At 46.1% G+C, this 25,156-nt stretch overlaps 1 protein-coding gene across 3 annotated transcripts in view; it reads left to right on the top strand.

The window, feature by feature from the left end:
- Positions 1-13,594, top strand: part of INTS10 (integrator complex subunit 10) — a 189,340-nt gene extending 175,746 nt beyond the window's left edge. For 2 of the 3 annotated variants that reach the window (XM_078674367.1, XM_078674366.1), the window contains one exon: positions 13,203-13,594. In XM_078674367.1, coding sequence (XP_078530493.1) covers positions 13,203-13,359 — 157 coding nt within the window. In that variant the 3' untranslated portion in view covers positions 13,360-13,594. The remainder of the gene's footprint in view (positions 1-13,202) is intronic. The other variant, XR_013606935.1, reaches the window with a different exon arrangement.
- Positions 13,595-25,156: the final 11,562 nt, after the last annotated feature.

The raw sequence follows: 25,156 nt of genomic DNA, 5'->3' as shown, positions 1-25,156 counted from the left end.
TCTTCAATAATTAAATATCTTAAAAATATTTGACAATTATGTTCTCTCTGTCAAGGTTTCGGGTATGGCTGCTAAGGCTACTATTGTAATCATATCAAACGAAGGTAAGGATCATTCTAATCCAAAACACTTCTGTTCCAATTTCTTACTAAATATGGAACCAAAACTGTTTGCAAACATTTTAGCAAATCGTCTAGAATGTCCCATTCCTAATCTCATCTATGATTCCCAAACAGGTTTTGTGAAGGGTAGGCTTGCTAGGGACAACTTTTGTACGTTCTGTCACATTTTATAAAAAGCCAAACTTTCCTCATTGCCGGCAATTGCCCTTGTCACTAAAAAGGCATTCAACAAAGTTTTTTGGCCTTTTTTATCAATCTGTGTTAGAATCTCATAACCATGGTAATTCTTTTATTAATATGGTTATGGCTCTATATGCACAACCTAAAGCTAATATTAGGATTAATGGCACAGCGTCCTCTTTTTTTAATCTCTGCCAAGGTACTAGACAAGGGTGTCCACTTTCACCCCTTCTTTCTCTCCTATGATTGATCCTCTTCTTTGCTTGCATAATCTGAACCCGGAGATTAAGGGGTTTCAATTTGGAACGCATATACTTAAAAGGGCTGCTTACGCCGACGATGTACTTATGTTTCAGAAGATATTGAATCAGCGATTCCTTCTATTTCTAATCTTATTGATTTTTCTGTTGTTTAAGGATATACTCTTAACAAAGAGAAAACAGAAATCCTTTTTGTTTTCCTTCTCACCTGGGTGATTCAGGTTTTAATGGCAATCTGCTCGCATTAAATATCCGGGGATCTGGTTCTGTAAAGATCTTTCAGATACTTCTACTTATAATGAATCCCACGTAATAAATATAGTCAGGGTTCTTTTGTTCTCTTTTGTTCTCTTTTGTTCTCTTGATCTCCTAAATATATTTCTTGGTGGGGTAGGTTACAAACTCTTCAAATGATGATCACCCCAATCATTAATGTTTTATCTTCTATGCTACCTATAAAGCTTTCTTCCATGAGATTGATGCAATCACTTTCAGATTCCTGTGGAATGATAAGAGAGCTAGAATTGCTTTCAAATATCTTAGGAAGCTTTCTATAGTGGGAGGCTGTAACCTCCCAGATTGAAATCTAGATCAGATTTATATTTTGGCGGCTCAGGGAGAAATTTTGGTTCTTACCAGAATCCCAACATATACCTCCATGGATTCATATTGAACGAGAATTCTGCGCTCCCTTTTACAATCTTTCTTTACTCACAGCTTCAAAACGTACCTTAGTATACTCTCAGCAAATTATATCTCATACGGTTAGTGCGTTGAAATATACAATAAGAAAGGTTCGAAACCTGTTCATAAATCAAGATGGTCATCTTTATGGTTTAATCCTAAACTTCTTACTGACATCCTAGCACAGTTCTCTCGTGGGCCGCCAAGGGTATCCGACTGGTGAAAGACCAATATGATAATCATGATCCTCTTCCTTTTTCTTTCCTAGCCATCAAATATAATCTTAGTAACGTGGATTTTTATTCTTTTTTTAAGCTAAAAGTCAAACTTTCTAAGATAACCCTTCCCACAGATCCGGGTATTGTCACACTTCTTTCTATGTGGGTACACTCGGGCCATACCGCTTCTAAAATGTATCCATTTTTATCTGCTCCACTGCCTACAAAATCTACAATTACTTGCGTTAAATGGTCTCACCATTTTGAAGACCAAATTTTTAAATCTATTTCACAGGATACCTGGCAACTGATTGGGAAATTATCCGTTCGTAACAAAATTGCTCCTTCACTGATCCAATCTAAATTCTTCACAATGAATCTTACACCAGACTCCTGCTCGCTTGCACAAGATGATGTTACGAGATGGTGATCTTTGTTGGAATTGCAATTTAGTACCAGGCACCCATCAACATATGTTCTTTGAATGTACGCTATTAAACTCCTTTTGGGGCCCGATACAAAACCATTCATCAATAATCATTAATATACCTATAGTTCTCTCTTTAAGTATGATTTTGCTGGGTCTTTGGGCTATGGTTACCCCTTTACCTCTTGATAATACGGATATGGAGCTCTTAGGTTTGCTTTTATCCATTGCTGTTAAAATTATACTCACAGAGTGGAAATCTTCATCTTCTTTCTTACCACACCTGGTGGGCGTGGGTTTCGTATCTTCATGGAGCTCATAATTCCAGTCATCTGTAGAAGTCGTCTATAGAAGGTGCAGGAAGAGGTGAGCGCAGAGTCTTGGGCTTTGATCTTCAGTTTGGAGTCAAACTAGTCTGCCAAAGTTTTTATTGTATTAATTGTTGCTGGAAAAGGTCCAAAAGTCTATGTCCAGAGTTGTGACCAGGGGAATGATTGTCACCTGTGACCAGGACTTCTGTCTTGTTGAGCTTAATTGCCAACTAGTTGGTATCATCCACAAATGACCTTTCTAAGTCTCCCATAGTTGAAGGATTCGAATATTTTTTATTTGGACAGCAAGCCGTCTGGGTATCGTCTGCACACGCATCCAAATGGACACAAAAATGTCTAAAGAAGTTGAAGAGAGGTCGTACAAGTGTCTTAGGCAGCCTGACAGGATGAATCCCTGAGGGATGTATGTCTTTACTGATAGTAGCTGAAGGGGACAAACAATGGTCAAGAGATACTTTTTAATTTCTATATTTCACAACAGAGAGAATCCTGTCCAGGCAGGTCCCCAGTTTAGAGGCTGTGGTCAGTAGTGTCTGCTGCTGCGGTGTGGCCAAGCAAAGTGAGGTCCCCGGCAGCGTATGAATCTGCTGCCGCGAAGTATCTGTAGCTGCAATCGTGGCTGAAGCCTCGCTTCTCTTCGGGAAAAACCCTACTCAGCTAGAATTATGTGGTCTTCTAAACAGGTGGCAGATTGTTTATCCGCATACATTTCCTTAAATGTGCCCATTCCTCGAAGCAAGGTAACACATCTACAACTGGAAAGGAGTTCAGGCTCTTGTTTAGGAGTGGTTTTATTACTCTTTGTTTATGTTCTGAAGCGGATACGCAGATCAATAATCTTTCTAATCAGCTCAGATAGAGGGGGCTTTCGTGTAGCATCTTCAGCGGCAGAAGAGCTAAATGGGAACTCCATTCGCATCTATTGATGCGCTTATTTTACATTTTTAATTCACCCATAGAGTTTTTATAGAAAGTCGATAGATCTGAATCTGGAGCGCCTGTGGGAATGCGTGGGTTTTGATAAGAAGAAAGTATGGAAAAAGGGGTGGCACTACCAACCAGAATATAAGATCCTTAAGTATTGCCCGGCGGTGTCGCCTCTTGAACCCACAAAGAAGTTAAACTATTGAAGAGGCAGGCGCTGGAGACTGGAAGGCAGGAAACAAGGTTTTTATTCTCTTCGGAGGAGAACACAACAAAACGGGCAGAAGGTATCGTTCTGAGGTGCTCTAACTGCATCCCTGAGGCCTGGCCTCTTATACACAAGTTTATCTCTTTATTGCATGTAACACATTCTCGTCGATACTTTGATGTACGGAAAGACATCCTTAGAATCCCCCCTTCCCAGCCCGTTCCCACGCAAGGTTACAGTGGAAGTCCCCGCCCCGTTCACAACAGGTGATGATCATCGCGCAGCTGGATATTCCGCCGATTCACGGAGTGTGGGGGGTTTGATCGGATCTCATGGAGTGGGGGCTTTGATCAACCCGGGGATCCTTTGATGGGGGAAGCTTTCTATTGTACAGGGAGGGGCAAGGAATGGTATCGGCAGAGCTGGGTGTCGGCCTGGGAACGGGGAAGACAAACGGGCACACGGGGAAAAAGGGGGTTTTGCATCTAAGGGCCGGAGATCATGAAAGGGAAGAAGGGAGGTGTCACGCTGGGAACAGGATGAGGGCCTGGGGCAGAGCAGCGCCGAAGAGGGGTTTATGATTCTAGGCAGGTGCAAGCAGGGGGTTGGTCAGCGTGCAGGCTTAGTGAAGGCGAAGGGCTATGTCAGGGGCCAGCGGCATGAAAAAGGGTTCGTTCTGATCAGGGCATTCTAAAATGGCGGGTGCGCACGACAAAAGTGTGGCATCAGGGGAAGAGGCAAGATGGCGCAGATAATGTTCACCAAAACGTACTAATTTTCAACAGTCCTCCCTTTAACATATTCAAGACATCTTGCTGGTTCATTTTCTACTCGGTTCTATTGTGGTGGGCATGAGAAAGAAAACGGTAGGAACCCTAGATGAAAAAGAGTTGTAAACAATACATTTTAACATTTCTAGGTTTAGGAGGTGGACCTATTTGATAAACTTTGATCAAGTTGTTTTAGCAGGAAAGTCATAGAAATGTAATACAAAAAAACGATTCTGTAGCGAGAGCAGCAAGTACATTTCATAACGTGGACTGGCAGGTTATTACATATATCAGATTCGGATTGGAGCATGATCAATACAATGGCGGCTGGGAGAGAAATGAGGCATAGCAGAAACGGTGATTGAGGATGTCAAATGTTCGAAGTTAACGAGTTCTCATTATTCTTTGTGGTCTTTCGTTGGCGCTGTTGAGCACCGGCGGTGGAGCTACAAGTCCAGCTCTATTCTAAGTTCTGCGTTGCAGGGCACGACCCTTTCCTCGCGTTTCTGGTCGGAAAGGTCCTTTTCGCCCTGTGTCTTTTGAGGTGATTGTCAGAAAGTTCAGATGGAAGAAGAGCGTACAAAACAGTCCATAGGGTAGGTCGGAGGAAAAGGGGGATGGAGCAAGGCCAAATTAGGAACAAACTAGGGGAACAAGAGACTTCAGATAGGCGGGCGTGTGACCGAATTCAGAGAGCGGGGACTTGTCGGCAAACACTGGACATCGAGCAGGGGCATCAGGTCGGCCCTTTCTTCTCATGTTGTCGAAAACAGTGCCTCGTCCTGCAGCTCTTTTCTGTCGTGGTCTCGCCTTGGCTAATGTCGCAGGTGTTCCTTAGTCTGCAGTCAGGCCTCGTGCTCCCACATCCGGTCCTTCTCTCCTCCAACAGCAGTGCCCTTAAACAAGTTTGAAAAGACAGTCTTTAGAGAATTTGCAGATGAAGATAATCAAAAAGTCTATTTCTCTCCCAGCTCCAGGCAAAGAATGAAAATGTCCGTTATATTAATGTTGACAACTGGCATATGAATGACCGGTGACGAGCCTGTTGGATTTACTATGACTTTCCTTCACAATTATTTATTACAGTCACGACAGTTCATCTGATGGTGACCCACCTTCGTAAGACGAACCTGGCAAAGATATGCCGTTCTCTAGAGTTTTACATTTACAAAGGGTACTGTGAGTCGTCAACATGGTACTACACAGGCATTTTGCTGAGGGACGAACATAGGCTAAACATTTATTTTCTATCAATGCCTCCTGCTTCTCAACTAAACATTTTCGCTTTCGGCATGGTACAGTGTAATGGTTTTCTTTGCTCCAGTCTAATCTTAACTTTGCAAAACATCATTCTGGTCCCTATGCAGCCTCTCGCGGCCGGATTACTAAATTAGAGAAGACAGGGGTCTCATCGGAAGACACCTAGGGACATAGAAAACTTATGGTAAGGGCGTAAATCGACCCATCTCTCATAACCGGGAATGAGGGGTAGTTTCATAACTCCAATTTGGAGCGGCTGATACAGGGGATGTAACAGGGGTGATCATTTTTCCTGTCTGGGTATTGCGACAATTCGGGGCGGGGAGAGTCGCGTATTCTGAGGTCCTTGTTTTATACCATAGGAGCCGTTGACATGTAGTTCCCTTATTTCGGGCCAGATTAGGGAACCTCTGTCGTCTTACCTGTCCTGTCCTGTCCTGTCCTGACCCAGTTGGGTCAACGCCTCAGTCACACACACACATTCTCTCATAGTTTCGCATCATACGTGACATGGGTTCATTCGTCCGGTCTGGTTTAAGGGCGATCACTTTTTATCAGGTTGTGCTAATTATTTTTTTCGGGTTTGTTCGACACGTGAGTAGTTTGCAGGCGTGCTTAGGCACCACCTTGCGGCGCTAGTCTGCTTCGTGTATTAGACATGGCAAGGCTTCAGATCTTCGCCACACCTCGGCTGTAATCTCTGATGTAACCTGCAGAGGGAGGAAAAAAGGGGGTGGGGGAGACAGCATTCGCGCATATTCAAATACATGGATTCATAAGTCCTTTACTTACCTCTTACTCGTCTTTCCTCCTCGGGGCAGGGTCCCCGGGGATATGGTTTCTGGAGTCGAGGGGGGTAGTGTGTCCATATAGGTCGTGTGCGGGGAAACGTGAAAAGGAAACCAGAGGTGCTTAGTGCGTGGTATCTAGTCAAAGGATGTATCTCACTATCGGGATCCTTAAACCTCTTTCAACGCTGTGGCGTTCTAAGGTTCTTCGGTTCTTGGGTCAGCTCCGTTCCCTGATACCTTGGAACGTTGTACTTTATAACATTTACATTATTTCATTTCACCCTCTTTTTACATTCCCTCATTTACACCGTTCGTTTTACCCATCCTCGGAAGTCAAGGTCTTCCTCTACGCGAGAGTTCATGAGTCAGTCGCGTACTTTGAAGGCGGAGTGTCGTGTTGTCGATCCGATCCGTCCTCCAGGGCTGGGCAACCATCTTCTTTTAACCTTAAAGAGAGAGCAGAGTAGGGTGCACAGAAAAGAACTTTCCCACCGATCCCACATTTTTTTTTTTTTTAAATAAAGCATGCGATACCCGTCCATAGTTTCAAAAACTTTATTTTGCAAAATCATTTCAGCACGTGGATTATGAGGGTGCGGTCGTATTTGGCCGGTCGTGGCAATGGCTAAAGTGCGTACAGTGGGGGTGTCGTTTGCAGCAATAAAAACATCGGAAAGTTTTATTCATTCATTTGTAAGAAACTAAAACGTCTATTAATTGGCTGGGGGTTCGGGGGGCATTTATTTTCATAATTTAGAAGCATAATCATAATAGTTGCAATCAGATTTCCTATATGCATACTGTATGTGTGCATCGTAGATGAGGTTATACATCAGCTATAAAAAATATAATACATTGTACATTTGTGATCAACATTTGTAACGGGATCCTTTCATACTGTTCGTCGAGTGAGCTCTCCTTGTCTTTTCTAGCCAAGTGTACAAAGGATCATATAAAGTCTCAGAACATTAAGTTTATATTAGTGCGAAGGAACACCACGAGGTGTTCGTAAGTTCCGATTGATACCAGCGCCATCTTGGGCGGGGCCGGCTCAGTCCGGAAGCAGCATCAGGGGGAAATGTTTCCCATTACTGGCAGTTGGACCAGAGTCCTTTTCGGCAGTTCTAGAATTCATGCTAACAGAAGGAGTGGCAATGTCATGTTTGTTTCGTTGGCGATCAAGGCAGCCGTCCCTTACCGGAAGCCTGCAGAGGCCGAAGGTTCCGCCGGGGACTTTTGTAGGGTCTCCAAGGCTGCAGAGATGCTGTCGGAGATGGGGGCTCGTGCCCCTGTGGGCAAATGTCCGAGTTATATTGCTGGTCGAAGTTACTCTAGTGGCCGGGGCCCGCCTTCCAGCGGACCCAGACGCCATTTTGAGGCCCTACAGGGGCCACTCTCGTCGAGTTTGCAAGAGCGGAAGAGATCCTTCGGAGTGAAAGGAAGAGGTCCCTGTTGTGTGAAAGCGGGACGTTCAGCTGGGGTGCAGCTGTGATGCCCCCACCTGGGGGGGGGGGCGAGGGAGACTCGTTCGCGCCGTCTCCTTCTCCCGGTGCACTCCATGCTGTTCTTTTTCATCGCCCCGCATGAAGGTCTCTCCACATCCGGTGTTCCCCAAGTCTTGTGCTCAGTGCTGTGGGAGTATGGCCACCTGTGGCGTGCATTCGGCGCGGCACGAGTATCAGTGCAGTCATTGCAGGTTCGGTGTTCCGAAAATATGGCCACCATTGCACGTTCGGTGCTGCGCAAGTACTGGGGTGCCACCATGGTGTGTTCGGTGCTGTGGAAGTATTGGCACCATCGCCTGACTGGGGGTGTTCGGCGTCGGGCCGGGGGCTGGGAGACCTCCTATCGGTGGAGGTGGGAGAGGCTCGTCCGCGTCGCCTCTCCCTCCCAGCCCAACTTGGACAAATTGTTGTGGAGGTGCGTGCAGGACATCCCGCCGTCCAGAGCTGCTGCGGCTGTTACGGAAGGGAAAAGAAAGAGGTGCCTCGTTCTTCTCTGGACATGTGGCGGGACTACTTAAGTCTATCCAGGCCCGTTGCGGCTGGCCGAGGAGACATGTGGCGGGACTACCTACAACTGCCCAGGCTGCTGGCTCCTGCCTCTCCTCCGGCTCCCCCATACGTTAAGATTTCCTGACCAAGAGTTGGCGGCGGGGCCCGCCTTATATGGGTTGTCGCTGGTTGGGCGTAGCCGTAACCTTACCCTCCTTCGGAAGGTTCCAGAATGGGGGGGGGCGAATGTTCTGTTTGACTTTCATTTTCTACAGTTTACCGTTATTATTCCTTGTTTGTTGAGTTAAATTAAAAGTTCGAGTTCATCAATGGTCTACGGATTTTGTTTTACCATTTCTTTCTTTCCAGGTTGCTTTTATGCTAAGTTTCTGCTAACAGAGGTTGAGTAACACGGAAACACGTGTAGAGGGATGACGCAGATTCGTACATTACATACACACAAACTCAGACGGGGGACAGTACAAATACGACATACAAAGACCCAAGACGAATAAAAAACAGTTATTGGTCATAATTATCTCTGTCCGTCTGTGAATTTTAAAGCGAGGCTGGGTTCCCGTCTTGACGTTGCCCGACCTAGGAGAACTTGAGCATGCCGCTGAAATTGTCCTGGCGAAATCTGTGCCATCGGGCATAATCAAACGTGGTGGTTCTATCTGGTCTGTCTATGTAAGTCGGGTTCTTCTTTGTCTCGCGCTTTTTCTCGTACTGCCGGTCTGTCGTTCCTGTCGGCCCTTTGCCTTTACTCACGCTCAGTAGAGTCGGGCATTGGGCTTTCCAGTGTCCGACATATCTACAAAAAGCGCATTGGTCTGGCCCTAAGTCTAGTCGTCTTTTGCATAGTGTCGGGGGATAAGTTGTGGGTAGCGGTGTCCTGGGGTTGTCCTGTCGGTATATTTCTCTACTTGGTTTGTCCTCGTCTTTTCTCTGTCGTTGCATAGCCTCTCTGCGCCACATACCGAGACTGTCGAGCATAATAGGCGTTGTCTTATTATTTCGAAGGGCTATTTCTAACGTTTCTATTTTATCAAGGTCAAAGGATCCTGCCAGTGGCCACTGTTTGTCTTGACTTTCTTCGGTATACCTGTGCCACAATTTATTATAGACTATGGTGACTAATCCATAGTTTATGAACATGTCCTTATTAGGGGTGCCTTCTAGTGGAGCTATATGGTCCACCTCTAATACACGGTCCGGGCTAAACAGGCTATTAATCAGTGGGGAGAAGACAGACATGACGGCTCGTAACGAGGGACTAAAAAGTCAGCACTGCCTATCTTATCACTAGGTGCAAAGACTGGACAGAATATTTCTATTCTACGTTGTTTGCAGGCAGTGAATACCTCATGGATCAAAAATAACAAAAGACCAATAAATAACAATGGGGAGAATGAGTAGGTCCGCAAAGATCTGCGTTACCTACCCTTTTCACTGTCTGCAAAAAGGGTGGTCTCTTCCCTGTTTGCAGACAGGGAATCTCCAGGAAACAATAGTTTTGCGAACAACAGTTCAGTTTCAAGTGATTATTGAGTGGGGGAGAAAAAATAAGCACGGCTGCTACCCTACCTATCCTCCACTGCTTGCAAAGAGAGAGCCCGTTGTTTCTCCGTTTGCAGACAGTGAATCTCCAAATAAATAAAAAGAGCAATACTAGTATTTTTAAACAAACAAGCAATCAAGCAATTATTTCGCAACTTGTCGTGATTACACGACCTTACCCGGACCGCATGGACAGTTTCTTGTCTTCCGAATCCAGCGCCCGATCGTCCTCTCTTCTCCGTTATCCTCGCGGCACTCCTGATGGTTCCCAGTCAGGACCGTAGATCACTCGAGAGAGGTCTGTTCGGAACCAGTGAAGTTCGGATGATCGGCTGTCAGACGAGGGTCTATCGGACAGACGCGTTCCCGATCGTTGCAGTCGTTCACTTTGTCGTCAGGACCTCTCCCACTGGATCCATGGGTCGCTGATGGGCCCCACGCTTGGGACGCCAATTGTTGAAATAAGGGGTGGCACTACCAACCAGAATATAAGATCCTTAAGTATTGCCCGGCGGTGTCGCCTCTTGAACCCACAAAGAAGTTAAACTATTGAAGAGGCAGGCGCTGGAGACTGGAAGGCAGGAAACAAGGTTTTTATTCTCTCCGGAGGAGAACACAACAAAACGGGCAGAAGGTATCGTTCTGAGGTGCTCTAACTGCATCCCTGAGGCCTGGCCTCTTATACACAAGTTTATCTCTTTATTGCATGTAACACATTCTCGTCGATACTTTGATGTACGGAAAGACATCCTCAGAATCCCCCCTTCCCAGCCCGTTCCCACGCAAGGTTACAGTGGAAGTCCCCGCCCCGTTCACAACAGGTGATGATCATCGCGCAGCTGGATATTCCGCCGATTCACGGAGTGTGGGGGGTTTGATCGGATCTCATGGAGTGGGGGCTTTGATCAACCCGGGGATCCTTTGATGGGGGAAGCTTTCTATTGTACAGGGAGGGGCAAGGAATGGTATCGGCAGAGCTGGGTGTCGGCCTGGGAACGGGGAAGACAAACGGGCACACGGGGAAAAAGGGGGTTTTGCATCTAAGGGCCGGAGATCATGAAAGGGAAGAAGGGAGGTGTCGTGCTGGGAACAGGATGAGGGCCTGGGGCAGAGCAGCGCCGAAGAGGGGTTTATGATTCTAGGCAGGTGCAAGCAGGGGGTTGGTCAGCGTGCAGGCTTAGTGAAGGCGAAGGGCTATGTCAGGGGCCAGCGGCATGAAAAAGGGTTCGTTCTGATCAGGGCATTCTAAAATGGCGGGTGCGCACGACAAAAGTGTGGCATCAGGGGAAGAGGCAAGATGGCGCAGATAATGTTCACCAAAACGTACTAATTTTCAACAAAAGGACTTTGACAGAATACTAACTCCAATCTGGCTGATCCTCTCGATGTCGAATGTGTTCAGATCATTGGATATGTTTTGAGAAGGACTGATCGAAGAAGCCAAATTAGAAACGTGCTATTGTTCATTCTCAACCTAAAAAAACATTATTTCTGTTTGTAATTGCCCACTAGGATGTGGTTCGAGTATAATTCCTGTGGGAAGTGGAGCTGTCCATTTATAGGTTAGCAGATGAATTTTGTAATCTGGTTTGAGATCCGAATTGCTCGGTGTCCTTAATTTGCACTCGACTTGTCTGGTGACTGTAAACCTGGCGTGAACCAGGGGAGACTGTCTCGCTTTCACAAATGAAGTCACCTCCGGAACAGCTTCAGCAGTTGCTGGTACTGCTCAAGAACAGTAGGACGAGTCGTTGGCTCTGGGGCTGGAGATCTTGCATCGATAGGGAAGAGTCGCCTCTAGGTTCAGTGAGCTCAGTACTGGGAGTACTGAGTGCTATGAGGCAAAGATAGACCAATGGTACTGCCACCCGTGAGGAATCTATAGAACTACAGTATTTCTGCTGCTACGAGTATTGAGCTCCATCAGGCGGCAGTAGACCTGTGGTACAGCCACGGAGACTAAAGACCTACAGTACATCCTCTTATGTGACTACTGATCTCTGAGGAGACTATAGACCTACCGCACTGCTACGTCTGCGAGTACTGAGCGCTTTGAGGTGATGATAGACATAAGATACTTCAACCTCTGCAAGTACCGGGCTTTATGAGGCAGGGATAGACCAATGGTACTGCCACTATAAGTACCGAGCTCTATCAGGCAACAGTAGACTTATAGTACTGCCACTTCTGTGAGTACTGAACCTTGAGGTGAGGATAGACCTGCAGTTCTGGCCGCTCTACTGCTGCGGATCTCTCACGAGATGATAGACCTACGGTATTGCCACCTCTGGTTGTCATAGGTAGCAGGTCGTGGCTGCACAGCTCTGAAGTTCTTGGAGTTCCTTTTTTCAGCTGAGATAAATGAAGATCATAAAAAACTGCAAATAGCTAGATTTTCCATGCAAAGCACAGATAAGTAACATGCTCTTCCTAAGACGCAAATAAATTGAGATGTTTTATTAGCGTGTTCACCTTTAGCCATCGTACCACTAAAGATCCTGACTCTTATCCAGTTACCACTGTTTAGAAGATCTGTAATCGAGGAGTCTGCGTCGCGCATCTGCCTCTTGTGAGTGTGGTTGGGCAAGAGCTTGTCTCATGAAGATCAATACATTGTGATGAACGGTTTAACTGAGCCCTCAATATATCCGATTATCTGATTCAAAACTTTAAAACCCAGGCCCTTTGCTTTGCCATTTCACACAAATGTCATTTGCCGCTTGCTTTAAACGTGACTCGTGATCGAAGGGATAAATTACAAGCATGGGAAATACAAGCCAGTTTTACACTGTCCTGTGTATTGTTCATAAACCTCTGCTGGGGTCAAAATAAAATGCAAAAAACATCTGAAGGATGACAACAGGGCGACAACAAGGGGGCCAGGATGTGTCTTTTTAATTTAGCGATACATCATCAATGCCGCAGCCTTCTCTTCAGCAGGCCGCTGGCCTTGTTGCTGTGCAAAGCAAATGTAACTGTGACTTGCAAAGATGGGGAAGCACAACCAGCACATGCGAGCGCCGCATCCTGGGGATCTCACATAAAAAACCCTCCCTTCAACTCAGGCTAGTGATAACTGGAATTAAACGTGTGTGTATTTTATTTTCCCAATTTTCACTTTTGTGGTAGAATGTTGGGTGTATCACGCCCAAACCCTTCATGTGGTTGGTGATAAACACCGCTAGCGTCACCTTGAAGCATCATCACATCGCTGCATTAGAGGTTTAACATATGTTAACATGTTTTCTTGGTTGAGGCTCATCTTACATCCTTCATGTTCATAGTAAAGTGTTCTCTTTTCGTTGTTGTTTGAGCATTACGCGTACATGAAGCTCTTCTAGGGGAGCCTGGCATGAGCCCCAGGGGGTCTTTCCATGGATTTGTGGTTATTAAAGATCAAAGACGTTAGTAGTAAAAGAAAGGCATGTATGTTCTTGTATTTCCGCTCATCATTTGCTACTCTTTACTGCAGGCATCACACAGTCACACGCGGTATCACCAAGGGGGTGAAGGAGGACTTCCGCCTGGCCATGGAGCGGCAGGTGTCGCGCTGCGGCGAGAACCTCATGACAGTGCTGCACCGCTTCTGCATCAACGAGAAGATCTTGCTGCTCCAGTCTTTGGTCTGACCCTAACGGAGCAGGCAGTCCGCTGTTTCAGACGTTGTTTCTACTGTAAAGGGCATGCGTGACGATTAGCTATCCCAAACTTTCACCTGATGGAGCATGTGTGGTGATATTGTTAAAGAGGCCATGTTCTCCTGGAGTATGTGTGTGTCTATCTGAATTAAAAGGTGTTATCTGTCAGTAAGTACTTGTAAGTGTCAAGTTATGGTTAATTTTTCATTAAAAATCAAATGGAATATTTTCAGTGTTGTGAATTATTCTCCTACAGTTTTTGGAATGTTTGGGTAGGATTGTCTGTGCTCTGCTCACTCATCAGGATGTTGGAACTTCCCCCCCCAAAAAAGGGTAAATGAGTTTGCATCTCGATTCATGAAGGCAGTGATTACGTTTTGAAACAGGTTGCTGAATCTAGAGGGATCGAAGTGAGTTGATTGGGGTTTCAGACTTTTGTCGTGGAGTCACCTCAGATTTAGCTGATGCCAAGAGCTGCAGATATATTGGTAAATAAGATTTACCTTAAGTCAGAGGAGTTCCACCATTTGTTGAAGGCTGACTCATTACATTTATTTTCTCTACTGAAATAAGATTCACTTGCAGGATGCTTTGGAAAGGCAATGGGTATGCACAACGATGAAACAAAATGTTCAAGGCATGTGTGGCTGTAGATACACATGCTGTGCATACTCCTGCTAGCTAGTGTTATGCTCCGATGTGTGCAAATTGTTTTTCGTTGAACAACTCTTCTCTCAAGTCATGAGGTAGCGTGACTCTATCTCTTGCTCTCAGTGCGCATGGTCATCTGCTCTATTGTTCGTTTTTTTTTCCCACCCTCAGGTTCAAAGGTTTGCTTCCGTGCTCCAGATCAGCACAGTCACAATCAATCAAATATTTGTAGAGCGCGCTAATCACCCGTGAGGGTCTCAAGGCGCTGAGGGGGTGGGGGTGCAGCTGCTGTTCGAACAGCCATGTTTTGAGACGTCTCCTGAAGGTCAGCAGGTCCTGGGTCTGTCACAGTTGTGTGGGGAGGGTGTTCCACGTCTTGGCTGCGAGGTAGGAGAAGGATCTGCCGCCGGTGGAGGACCTGTGGATGCTTGGGACGACAGCAAGGGCAAGGTCGGCAGAGTGCAGATGGCGATTCGGTGTGTAGAAGGTGAGACACTTGTTGAGGTATGCTGGTCCGGTGTTGTGGAGTGCTTTGTGAGCGTGGATGAGGAGCTTGAAGGTGATCCTCTCGTTGATGGGGAGCCAGTGCTGGTCAGTGATGTGGCTGTGGCGGGGTATGTCGAGGATGAGGCGTGCAGAGGCGTTCTGTATGTGTTGGAGTCTCTTCTGGAGTTTGGCAGAGGTTCCCACTTAGAGGGCGTTTCCGTAGTCGAGTCGGCGGCTGACCAGGGCCTGGGTGACCGTCCTCCCAGTTTCGATGGTGATCCATCTGTAGATCTTGCAGAGCATGTGAAAGGTGTTGAAGCAGGAGGAGGTCCAGGATGACTCCCAGTTTGCGTGCGCGGTCGGTGGGTGTGGGTTCGGCTCCCAGTGCGGCTGGCCACCAAGAGTCGTCCCAGGCAGAGGGGGTGGATCCAAGGATGACTTCTGTCTTGTCCGAGTTAAGTTTCAGGCGGTTGTTCTGCATCCACATGGCGACTGCCTTCATTCCTTCGTGGAGGTTGGTTTTGGCGGTGGTAGGGTTATTGGTGAGAGAGGATCAGTTGAGTGTTGGCGTAGGAGACGAAGATGAGGTTGTGCGAGCGGATGATGTTGGCAAGTGGAGCCATGTAGACGTTGAAGAGGGTGGGGCGGAGAGATGATCCTTAGGGTACGCCGCATATGATCTTGGTGGCTTCGGAGCGAAGGGCGGGAGGCGGACCCTCTGGGTTCTGTTGGTGAGGAAGGAGCTCATCCAGTCCAGGGTTTTGTTGCGTAGTCCAGTGTCGTGTAGGCGTGTGCGTAGGGTGTGGTGGCAAATGGTGTCGAAGGCGGCCAAGAGGTCCAGGAGCATGAGGGCCGCGGTTTCGCCGTTGTCCAGTATGATCCTGATGTCGTCTGTGGCAGTGGTGAGGGCAGTTACGGCGCTGTGGTTGCTGCGGAAACCGGATTGGGACTGGTCCAGGATGTTGTTCTCTGACAAGAAGTGGGTCAGTTGCTTGTTAACTATCTTTTCGATGACTTTTACAGGGAACGGGAGGAGGGAGATGGGCCGTAAGTTCTTGAGGTCCTTTGGGTCCACTGTGGGTTTCTTGAATAGGGCGTTGATCTCAGCGTGCTTCCAGGGAAGGTGGCGTCTCAAAAGGATCTGTTGATGTTCCGAAGTTGGGGGGGGGGCGATGATTCGGCTTGCTTCGTTAAAGATGTGGTGAGGGCAGGGGTCAGTAGGTGAGCCGGAGTGGATGGTGTTCATTATCTTGATGGTAACCTTGTTGTTGACTTGGGTCCAGGAGAGCAGGTGGTCGGTGAGGTTGGGGGGCGTTCGTTCTGCAGTGTTGGCGGCTGTTGGGGAGGTCTGGGTATTGAAGCTGTCGTGGATGTCTGCGATCTTGCGGTGAAAGAAGGTGGCTAGGGAGTCGCAGAGGTCTTGTGACGGCGGGATGTCATTGGTGTTGGAGCTGGGGTTGGAGAGCTCCTTCACGATGCTTGTTAGATTTGGGGGTCTCTAGTTGGCACAGGTAGGTACTTGTGACAAGTAGGGACCCTGCCTCTAGTCAGGATAAGGGGATTTTACTCCTAAAATAACCCCTGCTCACCCCCTTCGTAGCTTGGCACGAGCAGAAGGACTTTACTTCAGAGGCGTTGTAAGTTAAACAGTTGTGACCACATACAGTAACCCAGTGACAACACTACAAATGGACACCACACAGGTTTTATATAAAAAAATAAGTAGACTTTATATAGAGTTACCACAAGACCATAAATAACAAAAATACACACTATGATTACTTTAAGATGGTAGATTTAAGCTTAGTTCAGTTCTTAGATGCGACACTCTGTGTCAATGTACCTTAAGTTGCGTTGCGCTTCCACGACAAGCAATGTCGCAGCGATGGGAAATGCGGCAAAGTTCAGATACAAAGAAATAAAGACGTGAAGATCTTCCAGACAAGGCACACTTCTCGGGGATGCAAGAAGTTCTCAATTCGATGCGTGGACTGCAGCGGCGACGCTCTTCTCCCACGATGCGTGAAGCTTACGCTAAATGCAACAACTACAGCGTCGACATCCAAGATGCGACTGCAGCAGCTCCGACGGTTCCGGGCTTCTCGGGGATGCGACGTGCTCTTGGTCGATGCGGTGCAATGTGACAGTTCCAGCGGCGACACCGTTCTTCGGAGTTGCGACGGCAGGCACAGCAATGGCGACTCGCTCCGACTTCGTTGCGAGATTTTTCTCCTGATGTGGTGCAGTGCGACATCTACAGCGGCGACACCCTCCTTTGGATTTGCGATGGCATCAAGACGGCGACACGCTTCCTCTTCGTTGCGGCACGCTTCTCTCCGATGCAGTGCGTCAGTTCCAGCGGCGACACCCTCCTCCGGAGTTGCGATGGCAGGCACAGCAACATGCTTCTTCTCGTTGAGTCACGCTTCCAGCTCCTTGAGACTCGCAGTTCCTCAGAAGGCCCAAAACAGCAGCAGGCACTTCCAAAGAACTCTGGGGAGCGAAGTCTGTTGTCCCTGAGACTTCAGCAGGAGGCAAGCTCTTTTCCAAGCCCTTGGAGATCCTTCACTAGTTGAAAGCAAAGTACATAAAGTTCCTTTCTCTTTCCTTTGGCAGTCAGGCAACCACTGCAGGCCAATCCCCCAAACAGCACTTCAGCTTGGGAATAGTCTCTCCTCAGTTTCTTCAGGTTCCTCTCCTCAGTAAAGGTTTCATCTTGTAGCCCAAAAGTGATCTAATTTCATGGGATCAGGGTCCCAATATTTATACCCCAAAATCCTTTGTTCTATGAGGGGAGAGGGGCCTTTGCCCAGTCCAAACCAGTTCTGAAGCACTCTGTTTACCAGACTTCTCCTTTCCTTTCACAGTGCAGGGCATGCACATCAGACGCCCCACAGGAGGTGGAGCCAGCATTGTGGAAGGCAAGTACAGTCCTGGAGCACTTAGTTTACAGGACTTCTTCTCTTCTTTCAGTGTGCAGGGCAGAGACATCAGCTGCACCCCAGGAGGTGGAGCCAGCATTGTGGAAGGCAGGCACAGCCCTATTCAAGGTTCAGGTGCAATTCCCTCCTCCCATCTAGATGCAGATCTCTCTATTCACCACCGGGTGACTCAGCCTGTCTCCTGGAATTAACCAGCCCTGTCACTCACAAAACCAGACATAGGAATACACAAAGTAGCAGAGGCAGGTTTGAATGGTTAGACAAGCTAATATCTACTTTCTAAAAGTGGTATTTGCAAACACAGAATATTAAAATAAACTTCACTAAAAGATGTCTTTTATTATTCTGAGTCCAGGCATGCTGAACTCTAATTTCTACCATGTTCTCTGAGACAGTTAGAGTTATAAAATGTAATAACTCTAACAGTCCATTCTGGCCTATGGAGAACAGGTAGCCTTGCAATAGTGAAAAATGAAAATGGCTGTAATTCACTATTAGGACATGCCACACACATCAGGGCTTGTCCTACCTTATACTTACAATGCACCCTACCCTTGGGCCTACCATAGGGGCGACTGATATGAAGAAAAGGGTAGGTTTAGGGACTGGGAAGTGGGTGCACTTGCCCGGTCAGCATGACAGTACCAGACTGCACGCAGGCTCTGCAATGGCAGTCCTTAGACACATTTTACACGGCTGCTTCTCTGGGTGGCACAGCCAGTGCTGGAGGCCGACCAGCAGCATTTGGATTTACACGCCCTGGGCATACTCAGTGCACTAGACTAGGGTCTGACAAGTAAACGAAATAGCTAAACATGGAACCACTGATTAATACATCAATTAACAATAGGGAGCACTTGCACTGAGGCACTGGATAGCAGTGGCACAGTGCCCAAAGCATACAACATCAGCAAAAATACATGAGGCAACAGCAAAAATGGAAGGGAGTCCACGCCAATGGTGCCAGGTCTAACACTGTTATTTGTGGACTTTGTAGGGGTATATGTGTGTGAGAAGTTAGCCTAGCATATGATGTCCACTAGTTCTAGTGGGCACCTTGCACTAGTCTAATCGACCCTTATTGATGGTGGTTGTAAAGTCATCCTTATAGAAAGTTATCCTAGGGGTAGCAGTGACAAGCAGTCTTCAGGCTAAGACTTCAGAGAGCGAATTAAGCGAGTTGTTTTACCAATTATAATCCCTTGAGTACCAAATGAAAGCACACGACACAAGGTATATATCAAATATATATGTATTTATTCTAAACACAACCCCTCAGCACTCTTTATTAGGTCAGAGGTAAAAGTACAATACATGTTACTTAACCTCATTGCTGCGGCGCGAATTCCGCCATAGTGCTGAAGATTCCAATCACGGGCGTGGTCATGACGGCTCCCGGCCGTCATCAGCACTCGCCCACCGTGACTCATGATGGCCGGGAGCTATCATGAGATGGAAGAGGTTAATTGGCATACGATAAGTTTTACAGTATACGTTTTGCCCTAGGGGCCTCACAAACCATATACTAAAATAGTGGTAAAAGAACCACGTGAGAATTAGAAAGCAGGACTAGGGCCTGTGGAATCGCTGGGGCTACCTAGAACCACCAAAGGTTAGGCTGTAGGAGGCCCACAGGAGACGTGTGCAGTGTCTAGACACAGCCGCAGGTTACCATTGACTTTCTACGGGAACCAAACAAGTTACAAATTTACAATTTATGGACACTTCTGAATAAACTACGATGGAACCCTTTTAGAATTAGACACTAGGAGGGCCAATACCCTCGAGACTACCAGAGTACTTGTTTTACCTCACCCACGGAAGCGGGGGGCATAGGTCTCTTTTGTTGTAGGGTTTCATCGTTGATTTCAATGGAGATCTGCAAAGAAGTGCTGTAGGCGAAAAGGGAAAAGGGTCTTGGTGGATACAAGGGTGGATCGAAGATCTGTAGAACCTGAAAGCAGAAGGGACAGAGTCTGGGGCACTTCCCGGTGACCAGGGCGGCAATTGGAAGATGCCACCAGATGTCGGGTGATTTCAGGTGAGAAGGTGAAGTTTGTCTCTTCAGCCACGAGGACCAAGAGGTGTCGACTACAACCAGGAGCTGGATTCGAGCTGTCCTACGAAGGTGTCGGTATCCGGATTGGACCCAACAAACCTTGGCAAACGCAGCCCACGCAGGATGTCAAGATGGTATTCGGTGCAGACCAGCAAGGTCTGAGGAACTTCTCCTTTGCAGGGAAGTTGGAGCAAGCCTGGAGCAACCAGGAACGCAAGTTAGATTCAAAGAAAAGTCTTTGGGGGCTCACAATCCAATGGGCAAGGAACCGCAAAGACGCGTCAAGCTGAAATGCAAAAGCGGGGCCCACGGGACACTCTTGAAGTGGGGTCCCTGAGCTTCGGTGCAATTGGTGCTTGGAGCTGGTTCTTCAAGCACCCCAATGCACAAATTCGAGATACCTCATGAAGAAGGTGCAGCTTGAAAAATGCAGGCTGTCCAGGAGTTCTGGTCCCACATCCCTTGTGTCCGCCACGGGTCTCAGCTTTGCTGTGAGCGAAGATCGGGGTCAGAGATGTCTGGAAGTCCATGTCCTGTCTCACAGATTCTTTGGGATCCAACGGGAGCCTCGAAAATGCAGACTGGCAAAGTTGCTGTTGGTGCCTGTTTGAACAGGGTGGTCACTCCTTGACCACAAGGGAGATATCTTCCGTCTTCCACTCGAAATGGAATATCGAAGGTCCTGGATATATGTTTCAGAGTTTCGTCCAGGGTAATCTAAAGTCCTAGGGACTGGGATCCTATACTTATACTAAGTTTAGGGGTTGGACAAACTTTAAGGTCCCTCCTATGGGTGGACCTGGGGTGGGGTGGTTACACCCCTTCCCCTTTGTCCAGTTTCGTGGCAGTGCTGGGGCTGAGTGCCCCAGCAACCGGTTTGAAATGGGAAATGCACGGAGCACCTAGTGTGCCCCAGGCAGTGTCTAGAAAGCATTCACTGAATGCAGCCCTCCCTGTCCCAATACACTAAAGCATGTCTGGGGAGGTGCCAGCACCTCCCTAAACAGGAAACCTATTATCCAGGCCTCCCCTGCTGGAGTTTTGTCCAGCAGCAGGAGGGCAGACTTGTGTCTGTGGCAGCAGCATCCATTTTGTGATGCTGAGGCTCGGTTTAACTTTAACGGGGTAAACCAGTAACTACATGCCTTCTCCCTCTAGAAGGGTGGAATGCTACCCCCGCCGCCAGAACTGGCGGGGGTAGTATTCCAAAGTGTTTGCCACCTTACACGACATGTTTTGATAAAGCCAAACCAAAGTTAGCATTAACCGCGAGGATTATAATGCACTTAAGAGTATATGGTATGGCTACATCTTAGAACAGCTATAAGGAGATGGTTCCGAAAGCTGCAGAGGGGCTCAGCTCATACTAGAGCCTCACCTCACATAAAACCAAGCATTCTGCCTACAGGATTGTTAAGGCCCGTCATAGGATTGACTTATAGGTGCATATGTGTCTACATGTATAGATAGATATAGGTATACTGTATCTAAGTAAGGGGTGATCAGCCTGTGGTGTCAGTTTGGAGGGCCATCCAGGGGTGGCATAATACATGCTGCAGCCCCTGGTATGCCTTGGATGTACCTATGCCCTGGGTACCTATGGTACACTATACAGGGGCTCACAGAGGTGACTCAGTAACCAATCTGGTATGTACCTAAAGTACATGGTATCAATTTAGAGAGAGAACAACTGGGCTGTGGATCTGATTAGCAGGGCCACAGCCCGACTAAAGTAAAAAAAACAGAGAATCACAGCAAAAAGTGGGGGTAACCATAGGAAGCAGACCCTACTCTCCTACACTATGGTGGGAAGTTAATTAAGTGATCATTATTTAACGATTCATTAGTTTTTTTTATTGATTTTAATTATGTAATTTATGGACTACTTATTTTTTTTACTTATATTTTAGTTGTGGGCTGCTAGGTTTGCAGGGGTCTAGAGTGGAAAGTTAATTAAGTAATCATTCATAAGTTTTAATTAATTATTTGTTTAATTTGTCATTATGTAATATGTGTAATACTGACTTATTTAAACTGATATTCTAGTTGCGGCATGCTAGGTTTGTTGGGGTATAAGGTGGGAAGGTAACTCATTATTAATTAATTAATAATTATCTGTACATTAATTATCTAATTGAATTTTGAATATTAAAATGAGACTCTCTGTGTCTGCCCTACAATTGCTTAACTTTACCATTGAGAAGGGTTTGAGATCGTGCAATGGCAGAAGTCAGCTAGACTCTAAATGCTCATAAACCTTTTCAAGAGGGATATCATGCTCCCGAATTGATTATATTATGATAGGTATTGGTCATTGGGATCTTATTAAGGGATTTAGGGTAGACAGTGTTAGGAAAGATAGCGATCACTTCCCTTTGTGCCTGGATCTTTTAGGGAGTCCCTTCATGTTCCACTCGTCCTCTAGATCTGTTAGGGCTCCAGATGTGATTCAACCACATGTTTCTAACAATAGGAGGGCCTTGAAGTGGCCGGCTATCTTGGGCAATATTGACCTTCTAATACTTATCTATAACACCTTTGCTGATTTGTTATCATATTTTTTAGCAAGGTGCCCTAGTGGTCTTACGATAACTCAAACCCACCAAATGTTGATGGAAAGCATTAAACCCCATCTAACTAAACCAGCCTCTGGAAATATTAAATCAAAAACCAAGGTTGGGTACTCTAACCTATGGTTTGACTCTGATTGTTCCCTTGCTAAGAGAAACTTATGTAAGGCCCTGGATACCAAAAATATAATCTTGATCAGGGAAGCAAGGGTTGTTTACAATAATGCCCAGAAAGCTGCACGCAGGAAGTGGGAAGATGATAGCTGGGATGAACTGCTATCAGCCTCTAAAAGAAATGATCAATTCCTGTTTTGGAGAATTATAACAAATGATACAAAGGCAGAAATCCCGGCCCAAGACTATAACCTGGATCCTAAGACTTGGTATAGTCATATTGCCCACCTTTATGCTGCTCCGGCTAATGTAAATGAAACATCTTTAGCTACGGTTGTCACATTTAAGTCATCGAACCAAGCACCCACCCTTCAGTTTACCATGGCAGAAACAGCAAGAGCAATCGCTGCTATAAAACCGTCCAAAGCATCAGGCCCTGACAAGATCCCGGGGGACCTATTTAAACATGAGCCAGATGTATGGGCCCCTTATATAAATCTTCTTTTTAATGGTATTGCTAATGGTCAGCCTGTTCCTGACTCATGGAAAGGAGCGGAGATAGTCCCAATCCTAGACATACTACAAAAGGTTTACGACAAACATATTCTAGATAGGTTGAATGACTGGATTGTGGATAATAATGTCCTCTCCTCTTGCCAAGCTGGTTTCAGGAAGAAAACAAGTACCATAGACCAGGTCCTGAGATTAATAATTATTGCGTGGAAGTATACAAGGTTGCGCCGTGGGAGTTTGTACGTGGCCTTCATTGACCTAAAGGCAGCTTTTGATCCCATTCCAAGGGATTGTCTTTGGGCTAGACTTTTGCAGCAAGGGGTTCCTAGCAACATTGTACTACAGCTCATTAGGCTACATGAGAATACATATGCAAAAGTGCGTTAGGGGAAAGCGGGTGAATTGACAGAGGAGATACCCGTAAAAAGGTGCGTGCGCCAGGGCTGTGTCCTGGCGCCAACCCTGTTTCTCCTGTATGTCAATGATATGATTGTGGCACTTAAAAAAGCTAACCATGACTCCCCGAAACTGGGAGGTGAACACATTTGTGCATTAACTTTTGCCGACGATACCATCTTACCATCTCAAACCCCAAGGGGTCTTCAAAACCTCGTAAATGCGTTGGATGGGTATTGTAGACAAAAGGGTCTTGAAATTAATCAGAAAAAACTAAGTATATGACTATCAGACCGCACAAATGCTTAAAAAATAAAATGCAGTCAAGTGGAGTTAGCTTGGAGCATGTGTCAAATTTCATTTACCTGGGGGTGACAATAAATTCTAATCTCTCATGGAACCCCCAGATTGTAAAATCTAAAAATATTCTCAATCAAAATGCTGGTCCAATTGCCCAAAAACCTTTTTCAACATCATCAAAGGCAATCACCCCTGTTTGATTAGTTTATAATTCTAGGGCTGAATGAGCTGCCCTATATGGCTCAGAGTTATGGGAGGGGGGCCTTTCTCCACTAATCCTAGAGGAGAATAAAATTATGAGGAGGATTACTGCCCTTCCACAAAATACCCCGGTGATTCCTCTCATGTTGGACCTAGGTCTTAAGCGGATTGAGCACAGGGCCATATGGATGTCTCTTTTCTACTGGATTAGAATATGGACAACAGAAGAGCTGATCCATATCCGTAGGTGGTTTTTGAGCCTGGGTTTGAGCAGATACTGGGAATACCCCGAACAGCTGGAATTATATTGATCAAAGTATTGCAATAAGCTCTGGTAATGGCTCACTCACTAATCAGTTTTTAAGTTTCAAAATAAGCCCCCGCTTCGAGTCCTTTATGGATGATATTGAGCCCCTTCTAGCCAAAGTATTGTATCTAAAATTTAGATACGGTATGTTGCAAATTAAGACATTCACGTCTAGGTGGGGAAAAAGGGCTGACGAGGGTAATGATTCTATCTGTACTGAGTGTGCCTCCGGTAGACAAGAAGACCTAGCTTATGTTCTATCTTTTTGAACTCTTTATGAAATCCCAAGGAAAAAATGGATACGCCCCTTGGGTAGGAATCTTGGTATTAGACAACACATTGAAGTGTTACGCATCCTCAAAACAGATCAGCCAATTTCATCAGATTAAAGGTTTAAAATTCTAACCAGCGCTGGAATATGCTAACATTTGATGCTAGGCTTTGCCCAGGAATTGTATTTTATTTATTCGTGCCTTTATATCTTGGTAATATATATATTATATAGCTAAAAAGATAAACCTACAACTATAATTAAATATTTTAGGATATATGTATTTTAGGAATCAAGGACCCAGTAGATGATATAATGCTTATATTTTACATTGACCACGAACAGTAATGCATTTAGGAATTGGGAATTTATAGTGCTGTTATTATTAATTAATTGCAGGTCTATATAAATATCCATTATATGCTGCTAAAATTAGAATAAATTAAAAATGCACTTTATGATGAGAATTTTAGGGAACTGCACTTTATAAACTATTGAATATACTGTTAAAATTGCACCTTACATATACTGTTTTTATTCTATTTATATATTTGTTAATGAAATTGAAGAGTTTTTATTGCTTTGATGATTTTGTGACTCGAATAAAGATGCTTATGAGAATTATTTGTACATTAGTATTCATTTGAGCAAGTTTCATCTCAAGGCGGAGTTATGGGGTGACCGGTGGTGGCCCCCTGAACTGGGTGTGACCCCCTCTCCAGCATCGGAGATAAAAAACCTAGGGGTTTGGCTTGATCCGACCCTCAGTTTCACCTGTCACACCAAGAAGGTGGCGGCTACCTGCTATGGTATTATCAGAGGTTTAAGACCTATCCTTAAATTCTTTGACGCACCCACCAGGCAACTGGTGGTTCAAGCGTCAGTGCTGTCCCGGCTGGATTATGCTAGCTCGCTTTTGGCGGGGATTAATCAGTCGGAACTCACCCGGCTGCAGCGAGTTCAAAACGCTGCAGCCAG

This window comes from Lissotriton helveticus, chromosome 2_1 (assembly GCF_964261635.1).
Source record: "Lissotriton helveticus chromosome 2_1, aLisHel1.1, whole genome shotgun sequence".
NCBI classification, from domain to species: domain Eukaryota; kingdom Metazoa; phylum Chordata; class Amphibia; order Caudata; family Salamandridae; genus Lissotriton; species Lissotriton helveticus.
Note: the sequence above shows the minus strand (reverse complement) of the source record. Positions and strands in the feature narration are given on the sequence as shown.